At 48.8% G+C, this 17,019-nt stretch overlaps 1 protein-coding gene across 2 annotated transcripts in view; it reads left to right on the forward strand.

Moving 5' to 3' along the window:
• The first annotated feature begins 10,166 nt into the window (after window positions 1–10,166).
• TTLL11 (tubulin tyrosine ligase like 11) overlaps window positions 10,167–17,019 on the forward strand; it is a 228,776-nt gene continuing 221,923 nt past the window's right edge. The window contains exon 1 of one of the 2 annotated variants that reach the window (XM_045791020.2): window positions 10,167–10,871. In XM_045791020.2, the coding sequence (XP_045646976.2) occupies window positions 10,176–10,871 (696 nt within the window). In that variant the 5' untranslated portion in view covers window positions 10,167–10,175. The other variant, XM_087869397.1, reaches the window with a different exon arrangement.

The raw sequence follows: 17,019 nt of genomic DNA on the forward strand, positions 1-17,019 counted from the left end.
GAGACTTGGGAGACATTTGTCCCTGCAGCATAACACAGCCCATCCTGACTGATGCACACACTTGAGTTCAAGAGGCTACAGGGCTGTTGGAGTCACCTGTGTAGTCCTCATACCAGGCCTCTCTGGATGGCAAGACATCCTTCAAGCTGGCTCAAAATCCATTTGGTAGTTTCCAGGAGAAGGCAATGTGGGGCTTAGTGGCTAATTGGTTGTGGAGGGGTGGGGGATATGGAGGAGTCAGAAATCCAAAAATAGAAGGAAATCCCCTACCTCAGTTCACCCCTACACCAGCCAAGAAAAGGATTTCTCCAATTGCGAGCGTCAAAGATCTCTCTCCCTTTGTTTTCTTTCCTTCCTTCCTTCCTTCCTTCCTTCCTTCCTTCCTTCCTTTCTTTTCTTTCTTTCTTTCTTTCTTTCTTTCTTTCTTTCTTTCCCTCTCTCTCTCTCTCTCTCTCTCTCTCTCTCTCTCTTTCTTTCTTTCTTTCTTTCTTTCTTTCTTTCTTTCTTTCTTTCTTTCCCTCTCGCTCTTTCTTTCTCTTTTCCCTCTCTGTCTCTCTCTCGCTCCTTCCCTCCCTCCCTCCCTCCCTCCCTGTCCCCCTGCCTTGTCTCTTTTCTTTAACACTGCTTAGCAGAGTTCGGTTACACTTGAACTCTCCATAGTGTTGGGTTTTTTCCTAGTACAACTCCACTGAGACACTCCAGCAGCCCCCCTTCTTGACGAGGGTGAGGCATCTGTCTTGATTATACTCAGATGATTGCTTTGTAACATATTTTTAAACCCTGACAGCTCTCCAAGAGAGAAACCTGTTGTTGGAAGACTGTGTAGCTTTCAACTTCTTTTGACCTTTTAAGAAAAGTCACTGAAGTTCGATGTTTATTCTCTGCCTCCACAGAGCACTTGGGGAGCGTGGGACGGCGTCATTTTGTCGTTTACATTACTTCCAGCTTACTGCTTCCCAAGCCTGGTTGTTAATCTGTCACCTGTAAGTAGAGTATCATGCCTGTCCTCTTCTCCCGGGGGCTGGCATGACAGTCCAGCAAGGCAAGTGGGAAATCCAGCCTCTGGGCTGGATGCTGCTGGCACAGGGATGCGTGGTACATGGAGCCTGGACCCCGAGACCTAGCGTTTCCATGCCGTCTTCTTCACCAGTTTGTAAAATGTCATACATTCAGCTCTTTGGAGCTCTTCGGAGTGACGAGGCCAACCTCCCCACTTGGCATAGGGCAAATGGAAAGCCAGAGGGAGCAGGGCCAAGCCAGGGCCCCCTGGTGAGCTTGGACCCGCCAGTAGGAGACAGCACGAGGGCATGATGGCACGGAAAGAACACAGACTCGGCACCGGACACGCGGAACCTTGAACTCCAGCTCTGTCACTTTCTCACTGTGTGACTTTGGGTAGGAGCCTCCCTCTGTCTCAGAACCGGAAACTAGAATAATCAACATCAATAGATCCCCTATGTGTAGGCACTTTACACACTTCAACTCACTTCATTTTCACAACACTCTGATATAGGTGCTATGAGTCTCACTCTGCTTTTCAGATGAGAAAAGTAGAGAAGAGAGAAGTTATCAAACCTGCCTGAGGTCACAAAAAAGAGCAAAAATTCCAACCCAGTCTGACTACTCTATTTTATATCAGAAGTCAGCAAATTACGGCTGATGGGAAGAATCCGGCCCACTATTTTTTTTAAACAGCTTTATTGCAATTTGACATATACCATACAATTCATATTTTTTAAGTGTATGTATTCACTAGTTTTTGTTTTATTCCGATTGCTGCCTTCCCCACCACTATTAATTTTCATCATCCTACAACCCCCCCCCAAAACTCTGCATCTCTTAGCCCTCAGCTTCTGTGTCTCCTGAACCTCCCAGCCCTCAGAAACCACAATTTCTCTTCCTGGATTTGCCTATTCTGGATATTTCGTATGAACAGAAACACACGACACATGTCTGGCTTCTCTCACTTCGCATCACGTTTTCAAGGTTCATGGGTCGGTACTTCATTCCTTTTTTTTTTTTTTTCATTTTTGCTACAAATCTTTATGACTCTCATGTCTTCTTCTTTCTTGTTTTACCCCCTTCATTTTGGCAGAGCACTTTCTCTGTAGTTCCTGGAGATTAATGTCATTTTATACTGATAAATTTCTTTTTCTTTTTCTTCCTTTCTTTGCTTTTCTTTTTTCGATTTTATTTATTTGAGAGAAAGCACAAGTAGGGTAAGGAGCAGAGGGAGAAGCAGCCTTGAGCAGGGGGAGGGCAGAAGGAGAGGGGGAAGCAGACTCTCCGCTGAGCAGGGAGCCCGACGTGGAGCTCGATCCTGGGACCCTGGGACCATGACCTGAGCTGAAGGCAGACGCTTCACTGACTGAGCCACCCAGACGCCCCTATCCTTAGAAATTTCTTATGTTTTGTATTTCTTAGTTCTTTTTTATTGCCAAATAGTGTTCCGTTGAATGGATGATGCTACAATTTATTTACCCATTTATCAGTTGATGGACATTTGGGTTGTTTCCATTTGGAGACTATTCTGACAGTCGTGCTCTGCACCCGCTTGTACCGGTTTTTGTGTGGATACGTTCTCATTTCTCTTGGGGACGTACTTGGGAGTGGAATTGCTGGGTCACACAGGACCTCTGTGTTTCTCACCATTGGAGGACCTGCCCCACCGTTTCCAAAGCAGCCACACTGGCTTATGTTGAACCGTGTTCATACGAAGGCTCTGGTTTCTCCACATCCTCGCTAACCTTACCTGTCTTTTTTATTATAGCCGTCCTAGTGGGTCCGAAATAGTATCTAATTGTGATTTTGGTTTGCATTTTGCTGATGGCCAGTGACAGTGAGCATCTTTTCTGCCCGTTTTTGTAAATAAAGTGTTATTGGCGCACAGCCCTGCAGGCCCACTCATTTACGTGTTGTCTACAGCTGTTCTCCCACTACAAGGGCAGAGTGGCAATGGAAGCCTGCAAAGCCTAGACTATTTACCACGTGGCCCTTTACAAAAGAAGTTTGCTGACTCTTGCTCTAGATTGTAGAACCCTATAATCTTTACCATGAAGGTTTGTCCCAGTATTGGAACTGCTAAGCAAACGTTAGTTTCCTTCCTGTCTCCCTCTCTCCCTCCTTCCTTCCCTCTTCCTTGGGGCAGGCAAGATCAGGCCTCCTTCTGCAGCTTAATTTTCTCCTGGAGCCATCTTCTCCCCTTCGTGTGGTCTGTCCACCAGGGGCAGCTGCCCACCTGACACCTGGCAGTCTTTTCCAAGAGGTTTCCAGGACAGGGACTCTGTGGGAGGGCATTGCTGTTTTAGAGGTTGCCTAGTGGCCACTCGCCCACCTGAGATGAGGGGATGCAGGCGTAGGGGTTGAAGACAGGGGAGAGGGATGCCTGGAGGAAGAGGCCTAGAAGGGAAGGAGGCTGGAGACAACTGGGATCAGCATTGCTCATCCTTGGCTGGGCACCTAGAGGGGGCCAGGGCCCCAGCCGCTCCCAGAGACCCTCCCACAGAGGATCAGGTTGCCCAGGGTGGAGACCCGAGCTGTGGGACCCCACACTCACTGCCCTCTCCCCAGTGTCTTCCTTGGATGAGTGAAAGTATTAAAAGGATGAGTCTTTGGGGATGGTGAGGAAGGAGGCTAGGGGTCTCCAGGACCCCCAGAGTCAGGCTAGTGAGAGGGAGCCCGGGCCAAGTGTTTGGGGCCCAGGGAAAGGGAGCCTACTGTGGCCTGAACAGCAGGAAGATCCCCCGTCCCCTCACACCTCTTCCCAGGGTCCCCCACCTTGTCACCCCTGGCTACTTAACTGTGCTAGACTCCTCACTGGTCTCTCCACTTCCGGTCCTGCCCCGCACCCCATTCCTAGGGCAGAGTAAGGTTAAGGGTCAGGCTCTGAGCCACAGCTGGCTCCGCCCCTTCCAGCTGGCGATTTTGGGCACTAGCTCCCTCTGGGGCTGACAGCTGATATGTAAACGGGGGATGCTAGCGCCCACTACTTCCTTGGCTGCTGTGAGCACTGAACTAGATAACCCACATCAAGGGCTTAGAGCAGTGTCTAGCTCAGTATATGCTGGTTGATGCTCAGATGTTCTTTCTGAAGTAGAAATCTGACCATGTCAGTCCTCCGCTCAAAAACCTCCCAGGGATCCCCATGATTATGGGAAGAAGCTCGGGTTGACACTGACCTGCCAATCTCCCCATGTCTTTACCACCCCCACCAGCACCCCATCGCTCCTTTGCATTCTGAGGTCACCACTCTGGGCCTTTCCTCCAGCTATGCTCTCTGCCAGGCTCCCTTCTTAGGTCCTCTGGAAACACCCCCGCCCCCACTCCTGCTCACAGCACGTACATAAGGTGGCCAGGGGTGCGAAGGGGTGCTCATCTGATCAACATCACATGAAGTTTTTCAGGCCCTGCCATGAAGCGGAGTCCTGGTGCCTGTGGACTTCACCCACTGTGGGCCCCACTGTCTCTTATGTTTGAAGACATTCCCCATTCTGATCCTCTCTGCACCAAGGGGATCACGGATGGCTTGAATTCATTAAAAACTTGAAGTCAGCTAAAACTTACTACATTTTAAACAAATCTGATCTATCTCATTAGAAGTCAGGATAGTGGTTACCCTGGGGTGGGGTGGGGGGTGATTGAAGGAAACATACGGGGCTTCTGGGGTGCTGGGGACATTCTGGTTCTTGCTTTGGTTGTTGGTTGCATGCATGTGCTCAGTTCATGAAAACCCATAGAACTTTCTGTGCACATATTACTGTACGCATGCATAGAAAGAGAGCCAGTAGATTGTGAAGAACTGGCTCAGGTGATTATGGAGCCTGAGGAGACCAAAGATCTGCAGCTGGCAAGCTGCATTCCCAAGACAGCTGGTGGTGGAAGGTCTAGTCCAAGAGCAGGAGAAGACTGATGTCCCTGCTCATACACGTGTTCACAGTGAACAATGGCTGGTATTGTTATTAAAAAAGAAACCACTTATTTGAGAAACAGGTAACCCCAAACTGCACATGAAGCCTTCTGTTCCTTCATTAGGATTGATCCCTCGCTATGCCAGGAGCCCTGGTGTTCCTGGGCGCTCTCCCACCTTGTCTAAGAGGAGGAGGAGATTTTGCATCTGAGCTTGAAGGATAAACAGCTCACTGAGCAGACAGGGTGTCACTGGGGTGAAGAGGAGGGTGCACCAGGCAGAGACAGCAACACTTGCAAAAGCCGCGAGGTGCAAAAGTGTGTTTGCAAAGACAGCCAGGCAGGAGCTCTTCAGTTATACTCAGATGCTAGTAGCTGCGGACCTATCCTGCACCTGATTCGGCTTCAACCTTTGCAAAACACCGGGCCTCAGGCGCCACCTGGTGGTAATCTTGGATATTAACAGGACAGAAACAAAACCGGAGTCCAAGCTGGTCACATCCCTCTCCCTTGAACTGTTCTTTCCGATGTCTTTCCCTAGAAATTGACTTGCTGTAAAAGTGATAGAACACGCAAAGGACGTTTTTTTAAATTTAAAAATTATATTTTTTCCAGTTATGAAATCAATGCACGTTCATTGCAGAAAATTTGGAAAATATAGAAAAGAATAGGGGCGCCAGGGTGGCTCAGTTGGTTAAGCGTCTGACTCTTGATCTCAGCTCAAGTCTTGATCTCAGGGTCGTGAGTTCAAGCCCTGCATTTGGGCTCCACGCCGGGCATGGTGTGTACTTTACAAAAAGAAAAAGAAAAAGAAAAAGAAAAGGTAGAAAAGATTAAAGAAGAAAATCAGTCATCCTAATTCTACCACCCAGAATAACCACTATTAATATATTGGCATATTTGCTTCCAGTGTTTTTCTCTGCATATAATTTTCAAATAGCTCAGGATTAGCGTGCATATATATTTATGTATAAATACGTAGACATACATATGGGCTCAGTTACGTATAAACATGTTGAGTATGTTTTTAGCTTTTATTTTTAAAATTTTTTTAGTTTTTGTTTTTACAATTTTTAAAAGTTGAATCCTGTATAATTAACATACAGTCTTATATTAGTTCCAGACATACAATACAGTGATTCAACAGTTCTGTACATTACTCAGTGCTCACCATGGTAAGTGTTGTCTTAATCCCCTTCACCTCCTTCACCACCAACCCCCCGAACCTTCCCTCTGGTAACCATCTGTTTGTTCTCTATAATTAAGAGTCTGTTTTTTCGTTTGTCTCTTTTTTTCCCCCTTCTTTTCCATATGTTGAGTATTTTTGTGCACAAAGTCCTGGTGTGGGGGAGAGTGTGGGTGTTGGGAGCTGGGTACTAGTGTCACACCATGCTGAGTTGGAACCCTTTCCTGGCCGTGTGACTTGGGCAAGTGACGTCTTGAGCTAACAATTTCTCTCTGTATCTGTAAAGTGTGATTCATAATGGGACTTATCCCAGGGCTGTTGTGAAGATTACATGACATGGCATATGTAAAATGCTTAGGACAGTGCCCGGGGCAGAGAAGTTTCCTCCTGGTATTACATTACCATGGAAAGCTGCATCTGCCTTTCCGATTTGTGGCAGAAATCTCTAGAAATAGGATGGATTTCTGGGTCTAAGGATATGAAGACCCCCAAGGTTGATACAGTTTACTCAAATTGAGAGGCAAATTTCAACCAAGATCTCATGTCTCCAGCACCACAGCTGTTCTCATTTGTCTCTATATTTTTCCAGGCCCTGTTTACGCAGAACAGTGTCTCAGCATTGTAATTGTAATGCTTGCACCCGTTTGCTTCATGTTACATCATCAACATTTTCCTAAGCGGCTAGAGCTGTCATTGACAGCATTTGCCAGTGTTTGCTTAACTATTTCCTTATTGTTGAATATCTGGGTTTTCTTTTCCATTCATTCATGCAAGAAACAGTTCTGCCAGGCACCGAACTGGGCCTTGGGGTAGAGTGGTCAACAAGAACAGCATGCTCCTTACCTCTGGCACCTGGACACTGGCCAACAAGACAGACCGCTGCAAATAAACAAGCAAGCAAGACTCCCACCGGAAGCCGTGCTGAGTGCTGTGAAGGAAAAGGAGAGAACTATGGGAGGGATCCACTTTTTGACACATTTTTGTATTTTCGAGAAGTCATCCTGGTCCCACATTCTAACCTGCAGCTGTAACTGTGGCTTTTCTTTGAGGAGTTCCGTTTGGAGTTGGATTTTCCACTAACACAGTTTTCTGAGGAGTCAGAGCTCACGGAGGTGTTCAAAGATCTGGCAATGAAATCAAATGGGCCTTGTTTCCTGTTCTCCCTTCCTCTAAGGCTAGTGTTTCAATCCGTGTGGTCTGCTCCCTGTTCCCCAAAGAGACTTATGATTATCCACTTCTTAAATCTACTTGCGCTGTGCCTTTTCCTCACTTCTCTCTCAGTATAAGACCTCCACTAGCCCTGGGAGCCTTTGAACCAAATGGCAAAGGTGCCCCCTTTGGGCGGACAAAACCTCAATTGCTGAGGCTTGATGGGCAGAGCACAAGTTGGAATTCAGCCCTTTTGAGGCCCCTTGGGTCACCTGCATGACTGCATATGGCAGTCCTGCCCAGAGCCTCTGGAATGACCATCCACCTACTTTCTATCTGCTTGTCACTCCATCTTGAAGACTTAGTTTATATTCCATGTCTCATAGGACGTCTTTTCTAGCTTTCTAATTCACAGTAAATTCTCCATTCCTTGAACTCCTAAGTATTTTTTTTACTCCTTGCCTTATTTGGCACTTAATTGTACACTGCCTTGTGATTCCTCCTGTTTTTCTCCTTGCATCGCTATTTCATCCGAAGAGGACTGATTTAGATTGAGAAATCAGAGGTATCTCTGTAGATGTATCATTTACACTAAATGCTGAAGAAGAGGTAGACAGAGTTCTGGAGAAAGAGTGTTCTAGGCAGGGGGAAGGGCATGTACAAAGGCCCTGAGGCAGAAGATTTTTGAGATGCAAGGTCAGATGAATATGAAGATCTCTGCATGGAATGGCCTTTCCAAATTTGGCAAATGAAGTGGAAAACAACTATTAAAGTATGCATTCCCACTACTTTCTGAGGACCTCTTTGTTCTAGCCCCTGGAAATGACATTATAGAGATGAATCAGACCAGACATGTTCCTTCCCAGACTAATGGAGGAGGCTAAGATGATTTCTATACAGTGTGACGGACAGACCATGGTAGAGGGTTATCATGTATGTCAGTAGAAGGGTAGAGAGAGTTACTCTTTCTGTTGTGGGCTCTGAGGAAAGCTTATCCAAGATGGAGACATCTGAGTGAGGTCCCCTGTAGGGCGACCCATGAGGAGGCTGGTGCAATGGTCCAGGCTGAAGGCCTGAACTGGGACAGTAATAAGGATGAACAAGAGAGGAAAGATGAGAGAGACATTACGGTGTAAAACCGGTAAGTCTTGGAGATGGACTGGTTTTAGGAGTCCAGGGAGATGAATAAGTTAAGGCTCTGCAACTTTCGGTGTGGCTGACTGCATAAAGGCAATACCCCTTGATGAGACCAGGGATGGAGGAGGAGAGACAGGATTTGGTGGGGGGAGTAGTTTGGTGGAGAGAGATTGGGGGGTGATGAGGACTTCTCTTTGGTACCACGGACAGCTCCAAGGATCTCCGGAGGACTTGACAGACTAGATCAATGGTTCTTGACATGGGGTGCCTTAGACTCCTCAGAGGAGCTAATTTAACATACAGACTCCCAGTCCCACTCAAATGTTCTGCATCCAGATCTCCGGGTTTGGGGTTCAGGAGCCTGCATTCTAAATAAGCACCCCAGATAACTGAGGTACAAGCAGTCACATAACTATACTTAAACACAGGAACAAACCACGGTGGCCTCCAGAGAGAGATGAGAGCGCCCTCTGCTGCTAAAAGGACGTTTGGACCTCTTGAGTTTATGACTGGTGCATTTCAAGGCCGTTTATTTAGGCTTGGAGTCCCTGGGCCAAAACAAAGAAACAAGAGACCAGGGGAGATGAGTGAGAAAGAGAGGCCACCTGCGTGCAGTTATATGTCTTCAGTCTGGGGTGCTGTTACACCTTCCCAACTGCATTCCCTTAAAAAAAAAAAAAACCCAAAAAACAAAAACAAAAACCAAATGTGGCTCCCTAAGGTGAGAGGGGAGAACCCTCTCCTTGGATTGGCTTTAGAGATATATTACAACCCAAAGGAAATGAAAGCAGGGGCTTGAAATGTTATTTGTGCCTCGATGCTCAGAGCATTATTCTCAATAGCCAACAGGTGGAAGCAATCCAAATGTCCATTGACGGATGAATGGGTAGAGACAATGTGGTAGATTCATGCAGCAAAACATTATTCAGTCTTAAAAAGGAGCGACATTCTGAGATATGCTACAACATGGATGAACCAGGAAGGCATTATGCTGAGTGAAATTATCTAGACACAGAGGGACAAAAATTGTATGATTCCACTTGTATGTAATGAGGTCCCTGGAGGAGTCAAATTCATAGAGAGAAAGTAGTATGGTGGTTGCCAGGAGCTGGGGGGAGCGGGAGTGGGGAGTTAGGGTTTAATGAGTACAGAGTTTCCCTTTAGAAGTTGAAAAAGTTCCAGAAATGGATGTTGGTGATGGTTTTTACACAATAATGTGAATGCACTTAATGCCATCGAACTGCACACCTAAAAAAGGTTGAAGTCGTAACTTTTATGTTTATTTCACCATAATAAAAAAAATGACATAATAAGAAAAGAGGTGTTAATGCCCTCAGCTTGACTGGGAATGTGTCGAGCTTCTCCATGGCTTCTCCAGCCCATGGGGCGCTCTCTCAGAGCAGGGAGAGATGTCTCCCTTCTCCGTCGGGAGCTCTCCCAGGATCAGCAGGTGTTTCTTTCAGCGGGTAGCTGCTCCCCCAGGGCCTGGACTGGTCCGGTCCATCATCAGGCTGAGGTGCTTCCCGACCGTGGAGTTCCCTCCACGCGGCGAGGTTCTGCCTCGTCCTTCCGAGGGAGTTATTCCAACGACTGTGTATGGGGGTGGGGGAAAGTGGGCCTCTTGTTTGAGATTTTCGTCTCTCCTCCGCAGCCCCCGGGGTCAGGAGCCCCACAAATGCACAACACGCTCGTAAACTCGATCTCCCCTCCGCCTCTCCAAGTTCTGCGCCCGCAGAAAGCCAGCGCGATCTCCGCCGGCGGGTGGGCGGGCCCAGGCTGCTTTCCGCCTTCTTCCAAGATGGCCGCCACCGCCTCTGTGACAGGCCTGATCACGTGGGCGCCGCCGCCTATGAGGTCGCCGCGGCTCCGGCGGCGATTGTCCCTTCCCGGGCCCCGTCCCGAGGAGGCGACTGCCCTTGTCAACCGAAGCCTGAGCGATCATGGCAACGGGCTCGGGCGGGGAGCGCGTGGCAGCGGCGGCAGTTTGGTCGCGGGCCGGGGCGGCGGAGCGGCGGCGGCGGCGGTGGCACTGGCGCTGGCACCGGCCCTGAGCGCCATGCAGCGGGGCAGCTCCGAGAAGGAGCTGGCGGCCGGGTGGGCGGCGGAGGCGGTGGCCGTGGCCGAAGCGCCGGCGGCGGCGGCGGCGGAGCAGGTCGGCGTGGACTCGGGCGCGGCTGGGGAGCCGGAGCGCAAGGCGCGGGAGAAGCAGCCCAAGGAGCGGGCCCGGGCGCAGCCCCGCGCGGCCGAGGAGGGGGACGCCCGTGTCGTCCCGCGGCCGGCGCCCACGCTGCCCCTGGCCAAGCCGCAGCCGGCGCGGGCTCGGGGTCTCTGCCCCCACCGGAAGCCCCGGAGCAAGGGCCGGGGCTGCCGGCGGAGCTCGGGCCGCTCGGCGGACGAGTACTGCTCCCAGAGGCCGGTCACCGTGGACAGCTCCAAGGCCAGGACCTCCCTGGACGCCCTGAAGATCAGCATCCGCCAGCTCAAGTGGAAGGAGGTGAGGCCCGGCCCGGCCGCGTGGGCACGGCGGGAGGGTGGACCGTTCGACCTCGGAGGACCTGCCGCGGCCCAGGCCAGGGCTGAGGGCTGAGCTGCTGAGCGCCACGCTCCAAGTGCTCATCCTTCAAGGCCTGGCTCCTAAAGTCACTTCCTCCAGAAGGCTTTCAGCCCGCTCCAGGTCAAGTTAGCCACTCCTTCCCCTGGCTCCCCTACAGTTCTGGCTTCTAACCATCAGCGCTCCCCTCCATTGCAGATCTTAGCTCATATGTCTGTCTGTCTCCTCCACCAGCTTTAGGTCCTGGGGGCCCGGTACCCTCTCTTTCACTTCTTCATCTAAGTTCTCTTTATTCAGCACTTACTGTGTGGCAGTTGAACAGTTGGTACTTTGGAGGCGGACAGACTTAGGGTCTCACCACACCCTGCCACTTCGCTGTGTGACTTTGAGCAAGTTGTTTCACCTCTTATGCCTGTTTCCTTTCTGTGAGGTGAAGCTAATAATGCTTGTCTCTTGTTAGTATTAGAAGACTCACTGCCTATTAGAGCAACGCAGAAGTGTGCAATAACTGGTAACTCGTCTACCACCCTTTCCCCTCTCTCTTCCTCCGTCGGTGTTACTGCCACCACCATCATCATCAGTGCAGGAGCTGTACTTTACATTCCAGGGCTTGGCATATAGTGCATGTCAGTAAGCGGTGGGTGAAAGGGTGAATGAAGGAATGGGTTATTCATCCCTGAACCCATTTTAGAGCTGGCGGGGGCTGCGATGCACCAGTGACACAGAGGGGTGCCTGATGGAGTTGGCTGACTGGATAAAGCCACTTGACTTTATTTTCAGCTTCTAAGGCTATTTAACAGGGTGCCAGGAGTGGTGGGATTGTGATTTAGGGGAGACTCGGATGGTCTGCTGATGGAACAGGATTCTGCAGCAGGCAACATGAAGATTCAGGTGCTTAGCTCTGTGCTTCGGCTATGGCAGACATTCAGGAATGGTTTTATGAAGTTGGAACACACAGAGAGATGGCCATAGAAAGGACTGATGAGGTCAGAAGGTTGATGTCCCAACAGGAAGGAGTCATGTAGTTTGGAGGGAAGTCAAGAATCAGGCAGGACAGACTTCCAGGTCGGTAGGGGTTAGCCACTGGAGGAGTCTGACTCCCCATTCCCTATTCCCCTGGTGTCAGGGTCTCCAGGCCTGGGGCTTGGGATTCAGAAGAGGACTTCCATGCCTAGGAAACCTGGAAGAAGGGTTCCCAGTTCTGAACAGGATCCCAGGTCTGGGCCAGAGATATGAGGGCCAGAGCAACATAGATTTGGAGGACTTGTCAGTGCCATGGTCCTAATGAGAATCAAGGACTGAAACCAGACCACAGAACCAGGCAAGCCTGACTGGCCCAAGGAGGGCCTGTGCTTAGCTTAGCCCTGTGGGAGAGAGAGACATGCAGCTGACTAGATCTTGAGAGATGGAGCCAGGACTCAGAAACCAGCAAGCATGCATGCCAGGTTCACGGACTCAGTCTATGAGTGTTGGCTGTGGATGCTGGACCCTGGGCATCAAGGACGCTTAAGATGTAACCTCTGCCCTCAAGGACCTTATAGTTCAGAAGGGATAAAACACAAGTAAAGAAAATCATTGCAGTGATTATAGGGTCTTTGCTGCTGCTTCCTGAAATGCTCTTTCCCCAGTTATTTGCATGGCTCCCTCTGTCACTTTCGATCTCTGAGCAAATGCCACCTCTTCAGAGAAGCCTTCCCCTGTGATCCCTCCTCCAACCCTTGCTCTTATTTTTTAAATTTTTTTCATAGCACTAAACTCTACTGGACACTATGTTGTGTATTGTTTGTTTATTACCTGTTTCCCTTATTAGAATGTAAGCTCCACGAGGGCAGGGGCTTTACTTACTGCTGTGTCCTTGGGTGCTTGGCACATAGAGGGTGTTCAATAAATTCTTGTTGAATGGATGAATACACTATGTGATGCGTGTCTCCCTGTCCCTATGTCAAGGTGTGAGCGCTGTGGGAGAAGAGGAAGGCCATCTCAAGAAGAGCTTCCTGGAGGAGAGAGATGTAAGCTGACTTCTGAGTGCTGAAAAGGAGTGGGAGTTGTTTAGGGGCTGTCGACTTTGGATCTCTGGTAGGGGACAGAGTATGGGCATAGTGGAGGTACATTTGGGGCTCTGCATGTAGTTCAGTGTGGCTGGATATGAGTGCGTGGCAGGATGGTGCTGAGGTGAGGCTGGAGAAATGAGCAGGGGTCAGACCGTGGGCCAGGCTGTGGGATGTGAACTTGTTTTTGGAAGGCTCTGAGAGCCGCTGCACGAGTTTAAGTTTCTTCAGTTTATCGGCTCTGCTAGTTTGGCAAGTGAGTTAAACTCTTAAGGCCTCTCCGTCTGCCTATCAAATGGGGGTAGGTTGGGCTGGCTAGTTTAGTGGTTCCCAGGCTCTCCTGTGGCAGCCGCATGATGGTAATGTTAGTCTCCCTGAGACCCTTGTACGGGTGAACCCAGTGTAGGGGGCACTTTCCAGGCAGTACCTGTAACTCCCCCCCACCCGCCCCAACCCCAGCCCTGCCTTTTTCTTCTCGCTCGGAAAGCATATTGGCATGTAAGTGGAGTTGCTCCTTCTGGTATGTTTTAAAACAAATTCACTCGCCGCAATAGGACTTTACTCTTAGATGCGTGATTATTCACTTAATATCACTCTTCCCTATGGTCTGTGAGGTCCTGGACCTCCTGTGAGGGCAGGAATGGTGTTTGACTTGGGGCACATCGTAGGTGTTCAATAAATATTCACCGAATGATGAAACTGGCCACAGAGCTCACATTTCATCTTGATACCCTAGAATGTGGAGTTTCAAAAGTACTGGACTGGGTAAACTTTAAGTTCCTTCCGGCTTTAAACTGTGATTATGGTATTTTTAGTACCTACCATAAAGCGGACTGTATGACAAGTAACATGTATAAAGCAGGTACTAACAAAGTGCAGACACTACCTCTCCAGGCCTCAGTTTCCCCATCTGTTACAGGGGTGAGGTTGGACAAGATCATCTGTAACGTTCAGCCCTGATGTTCAAGGAGCAGGCATATCTCCCCTGGGGGCTGGGACACAAGGGATTGCGTGGTGTCTCTTGTGTGTCATGCTGTGCTATTGCTGCAGGATTTGGGAGTACCCAGCTGGCCGGCTTTGGTAGGAGTGGGCGGGTAGCCCAGGTTAAGAATAAGGTCATGAACACCAACCAGGGTAGAAGTGTTTCCTTTGTGAGTGCATAGTGAGGGGCAGCACGTAGCCAGTGTGCGAATTCAACATTTGCTCCGTTACAGGACATGGACTCCCTTCCTTCTTCACTTTTCTGTATTACACATACACTTAACAACGGTGATTGTGAATGTCAGCTACTGTGACGACTTACATAACCCTTCCCCTGCGCCAGGTACTCTTCTAAGTGCTTTATGTATCTACAGTGATTTGATTCTCCCAGCAACCCATTGAAGTGCCTCATTGTCTCCATTTTACGGAAGAGGAAATTGAAGTACACAGAGGTTAACTTATCCAAGGTCATATGGCTGATTAGTGGCGGAGCTAGCATTTGAAACAGATGCCCCATTTGAAACCAGCCTTCACTTCTGGGCTCTTCTCACTGTTTCCTACTGGATCTCTACCTGCAGACCCTGGGTTGGAGTTATAGATCTAGGTGTGACTGGGATTCACTCCTTGCCCTCCAGCAGCCCCCACTGTGAGGGACAGACGTGCGCACAATTGGCAGTCGAGCCTGGGCGTTGAATGGGTGAAGGCCATTGCATACAGGGTAGGAACAAAGGCAGGGAGCCTGGATCAGCTTTTGTGTGCAGAATGGGATGATGGCAACATAGGGAGCGTGTGGGAGAGCAGAAGAGATGATGAAGGGGCCAGATCACAGAGGACGTTGGAGGCCACGCCAAGAAGCTTGAGCTTCTGCCTGATATGATTACAGGATCTCGCCATATATAGCCTCAGCTTCTCTTGCCCACTCTCTCAGCCCCAGGTGAACCACGCCAACTCTCTGATGATTCTGTTTTCCGTTCTGTCCACTCTGGTCAGGTCTAATCCAACCGTGTCTACGACGTTGATTTTGCTTCTCAAAGGAAAATTCACAAATGTCGGCTCGTGAACTTAATGGATAAGGCGAAAGTTTATTTTAGAATAGCAATCAGTTTTGTGGAGTCACTATTGAAGTTGCAGCATGAAAGAGAGGGGTGGTTCCTGGCCCAGAGTAGATGCTCAGTGAATATTTGTGGACTTGTATGGTCTTCCTCCACTTGCATGAGTCTCTCTCTCCATCCCCTGTGTATTCGTTTGCGGTTCTGACACCATCAGTAAAGAAACCTTAGGGAAAAGACACCAAGGAGAATAGATGCCACGCTTGTTATGAGCTGCCCTCCTTGGAGATATAGGTTGTGTATACGTGCACAGTGGTGCCATGGCCACCAGCTGGCTCACATGAACGAGGGCGCTGAGAGTTCCATAGAAGGACCTTTGTTGATACTAGCTTGCATAAGCCCTGTCCCAAGATCTATTACAGTGTGAACTCTTTGTTTCAGAGACTCCAAATCATGGGTCGTTTTCTGAACTTTATCCACCCTTCTTTAGACGATGCCTACACTTGTTATATTGTCCTATTTATAACGTATATAATATTAGTTCCTGTTTATTAAATATCTGTTAAGTGCCAGGCATTGTACTAAGTGTTTTAGGCTCATTAAAAATTATATCAGACATTTACTATAGATTGTTTTATGTAATCCTTACCGCAACCCCCGAAGTAGATCCTGTTATCATTTCCAAATTACAGATGAGGAAACTGAGGCTTAGGGAGAGGTTGGTGCAGGACTAGTCCAAGGCCACAGGTAACAATTGGTAAAACCACCCAGGGGCTGTGCCTGGAACCAGTGTGCAACCCTACACTGTCTTCTTTGCTAATCCTTTGCTAAAATCCACCCTGCCAGGAGTTACTCTATTATTATTAGTCCCAGATAATGCTTGAAGACACTGAGGTGGGCACAGCAAGTAAGGGGGAGAGTCAGGGTTCAAATAGTGGTCTGTCTTGTTCCAAAGCACACTTGTTGGTGTGTTTTATAATTCTCCACTCGTTAACCCTCCCATTTGTCTGACTCATAACTCTCAAATGACAGTGGAGTCGCTCAGAACCAAGAGAGCGATATTGCAAATAGGACTTAAAATAAAACACGTTGAAATATATCCTGCCTGGCCGGGGGAGCATTTGGTGCCTGCACCTTCCAATTCCTATCTTGTTGCTGCCCACAGAGGAGAAGCAGTTCGGGTGCCATTTGCCGAGCTGAGTTGCCTTGCTCCTCTATGGAATGTGATCTGCTCTGTGAATCGCTGCATCTCATTCCTTCTGGAAGAAGGTGGAGGACAAAGTGAAAAATTGGGTAGTTTAATCTCACCTCCCTTTCTCGTCTCAATGATAGTCATTGCAGTTTACATTTCGTTTTTTGAAAACAGCATTATATGTAAGGACGGTTTATATCCCACTCCATCAAATGCTCTCCCTTCAGCAGACATGCTATTTTAATGCCTCGTCCCCCAGAATTTTTCCTTTGCAGTGGAGCCTGTCATTGCCGTAAAAATCACAATTCTCTCCCGCCGTCGTTTGAACAGCACGGTATGTGCAGTAGCTTCACGAACCCACACTAACACCTCAAACGGTCCTTTAAAAAACGAGTTCCAGGGGCTCATATTCAAGTTCAATGGGGAGGACAAATTAAAATTTTGGTGTTTTAGCCGATAATTGCTAGAGCTGTTTCCCATGTTATGTAAACATACCCTCTATGGTAAATAGCCTCAATTTTGGTAGCCTTCTCGATTCTGGGTTTGTACCAGCAGAAGTTGAACGCAAAAATTCAGTCATACATTTTCTTTCTCTTTTAAATCTATTCTTTGAAAAGAACATACGATAATAGTAACTGCCCACTCTTTATGTGCCGTCTCTAGAGGGAGAGCGTTGTGCGCTGGAGCGAGCACGGGCTTTGCATTCAGGCAGTTGAGTGAAAATCCTCGCTACTGATGACTTGTGTGACCCAGCCGATCGTGTACTAAATATAGAATCTGAGCCTCAGTTTCTTGACCTGTAACAAGTCAAGTGACACCTG

Source organism: Ursus americanus, chromosome 18 (genome assembly GCF_024610735.1).
Source record: "Ursus americanus isolate L20-20 chromosome 18, mUrsAme1.1.p, whole genome shotgun sequence".
NCBI classification, from domain to species: Eukaryota; Metazoa; Chordata; class Mammalia; order Carnivora; family Ursidae; genus Ursus; species Ursus americanus.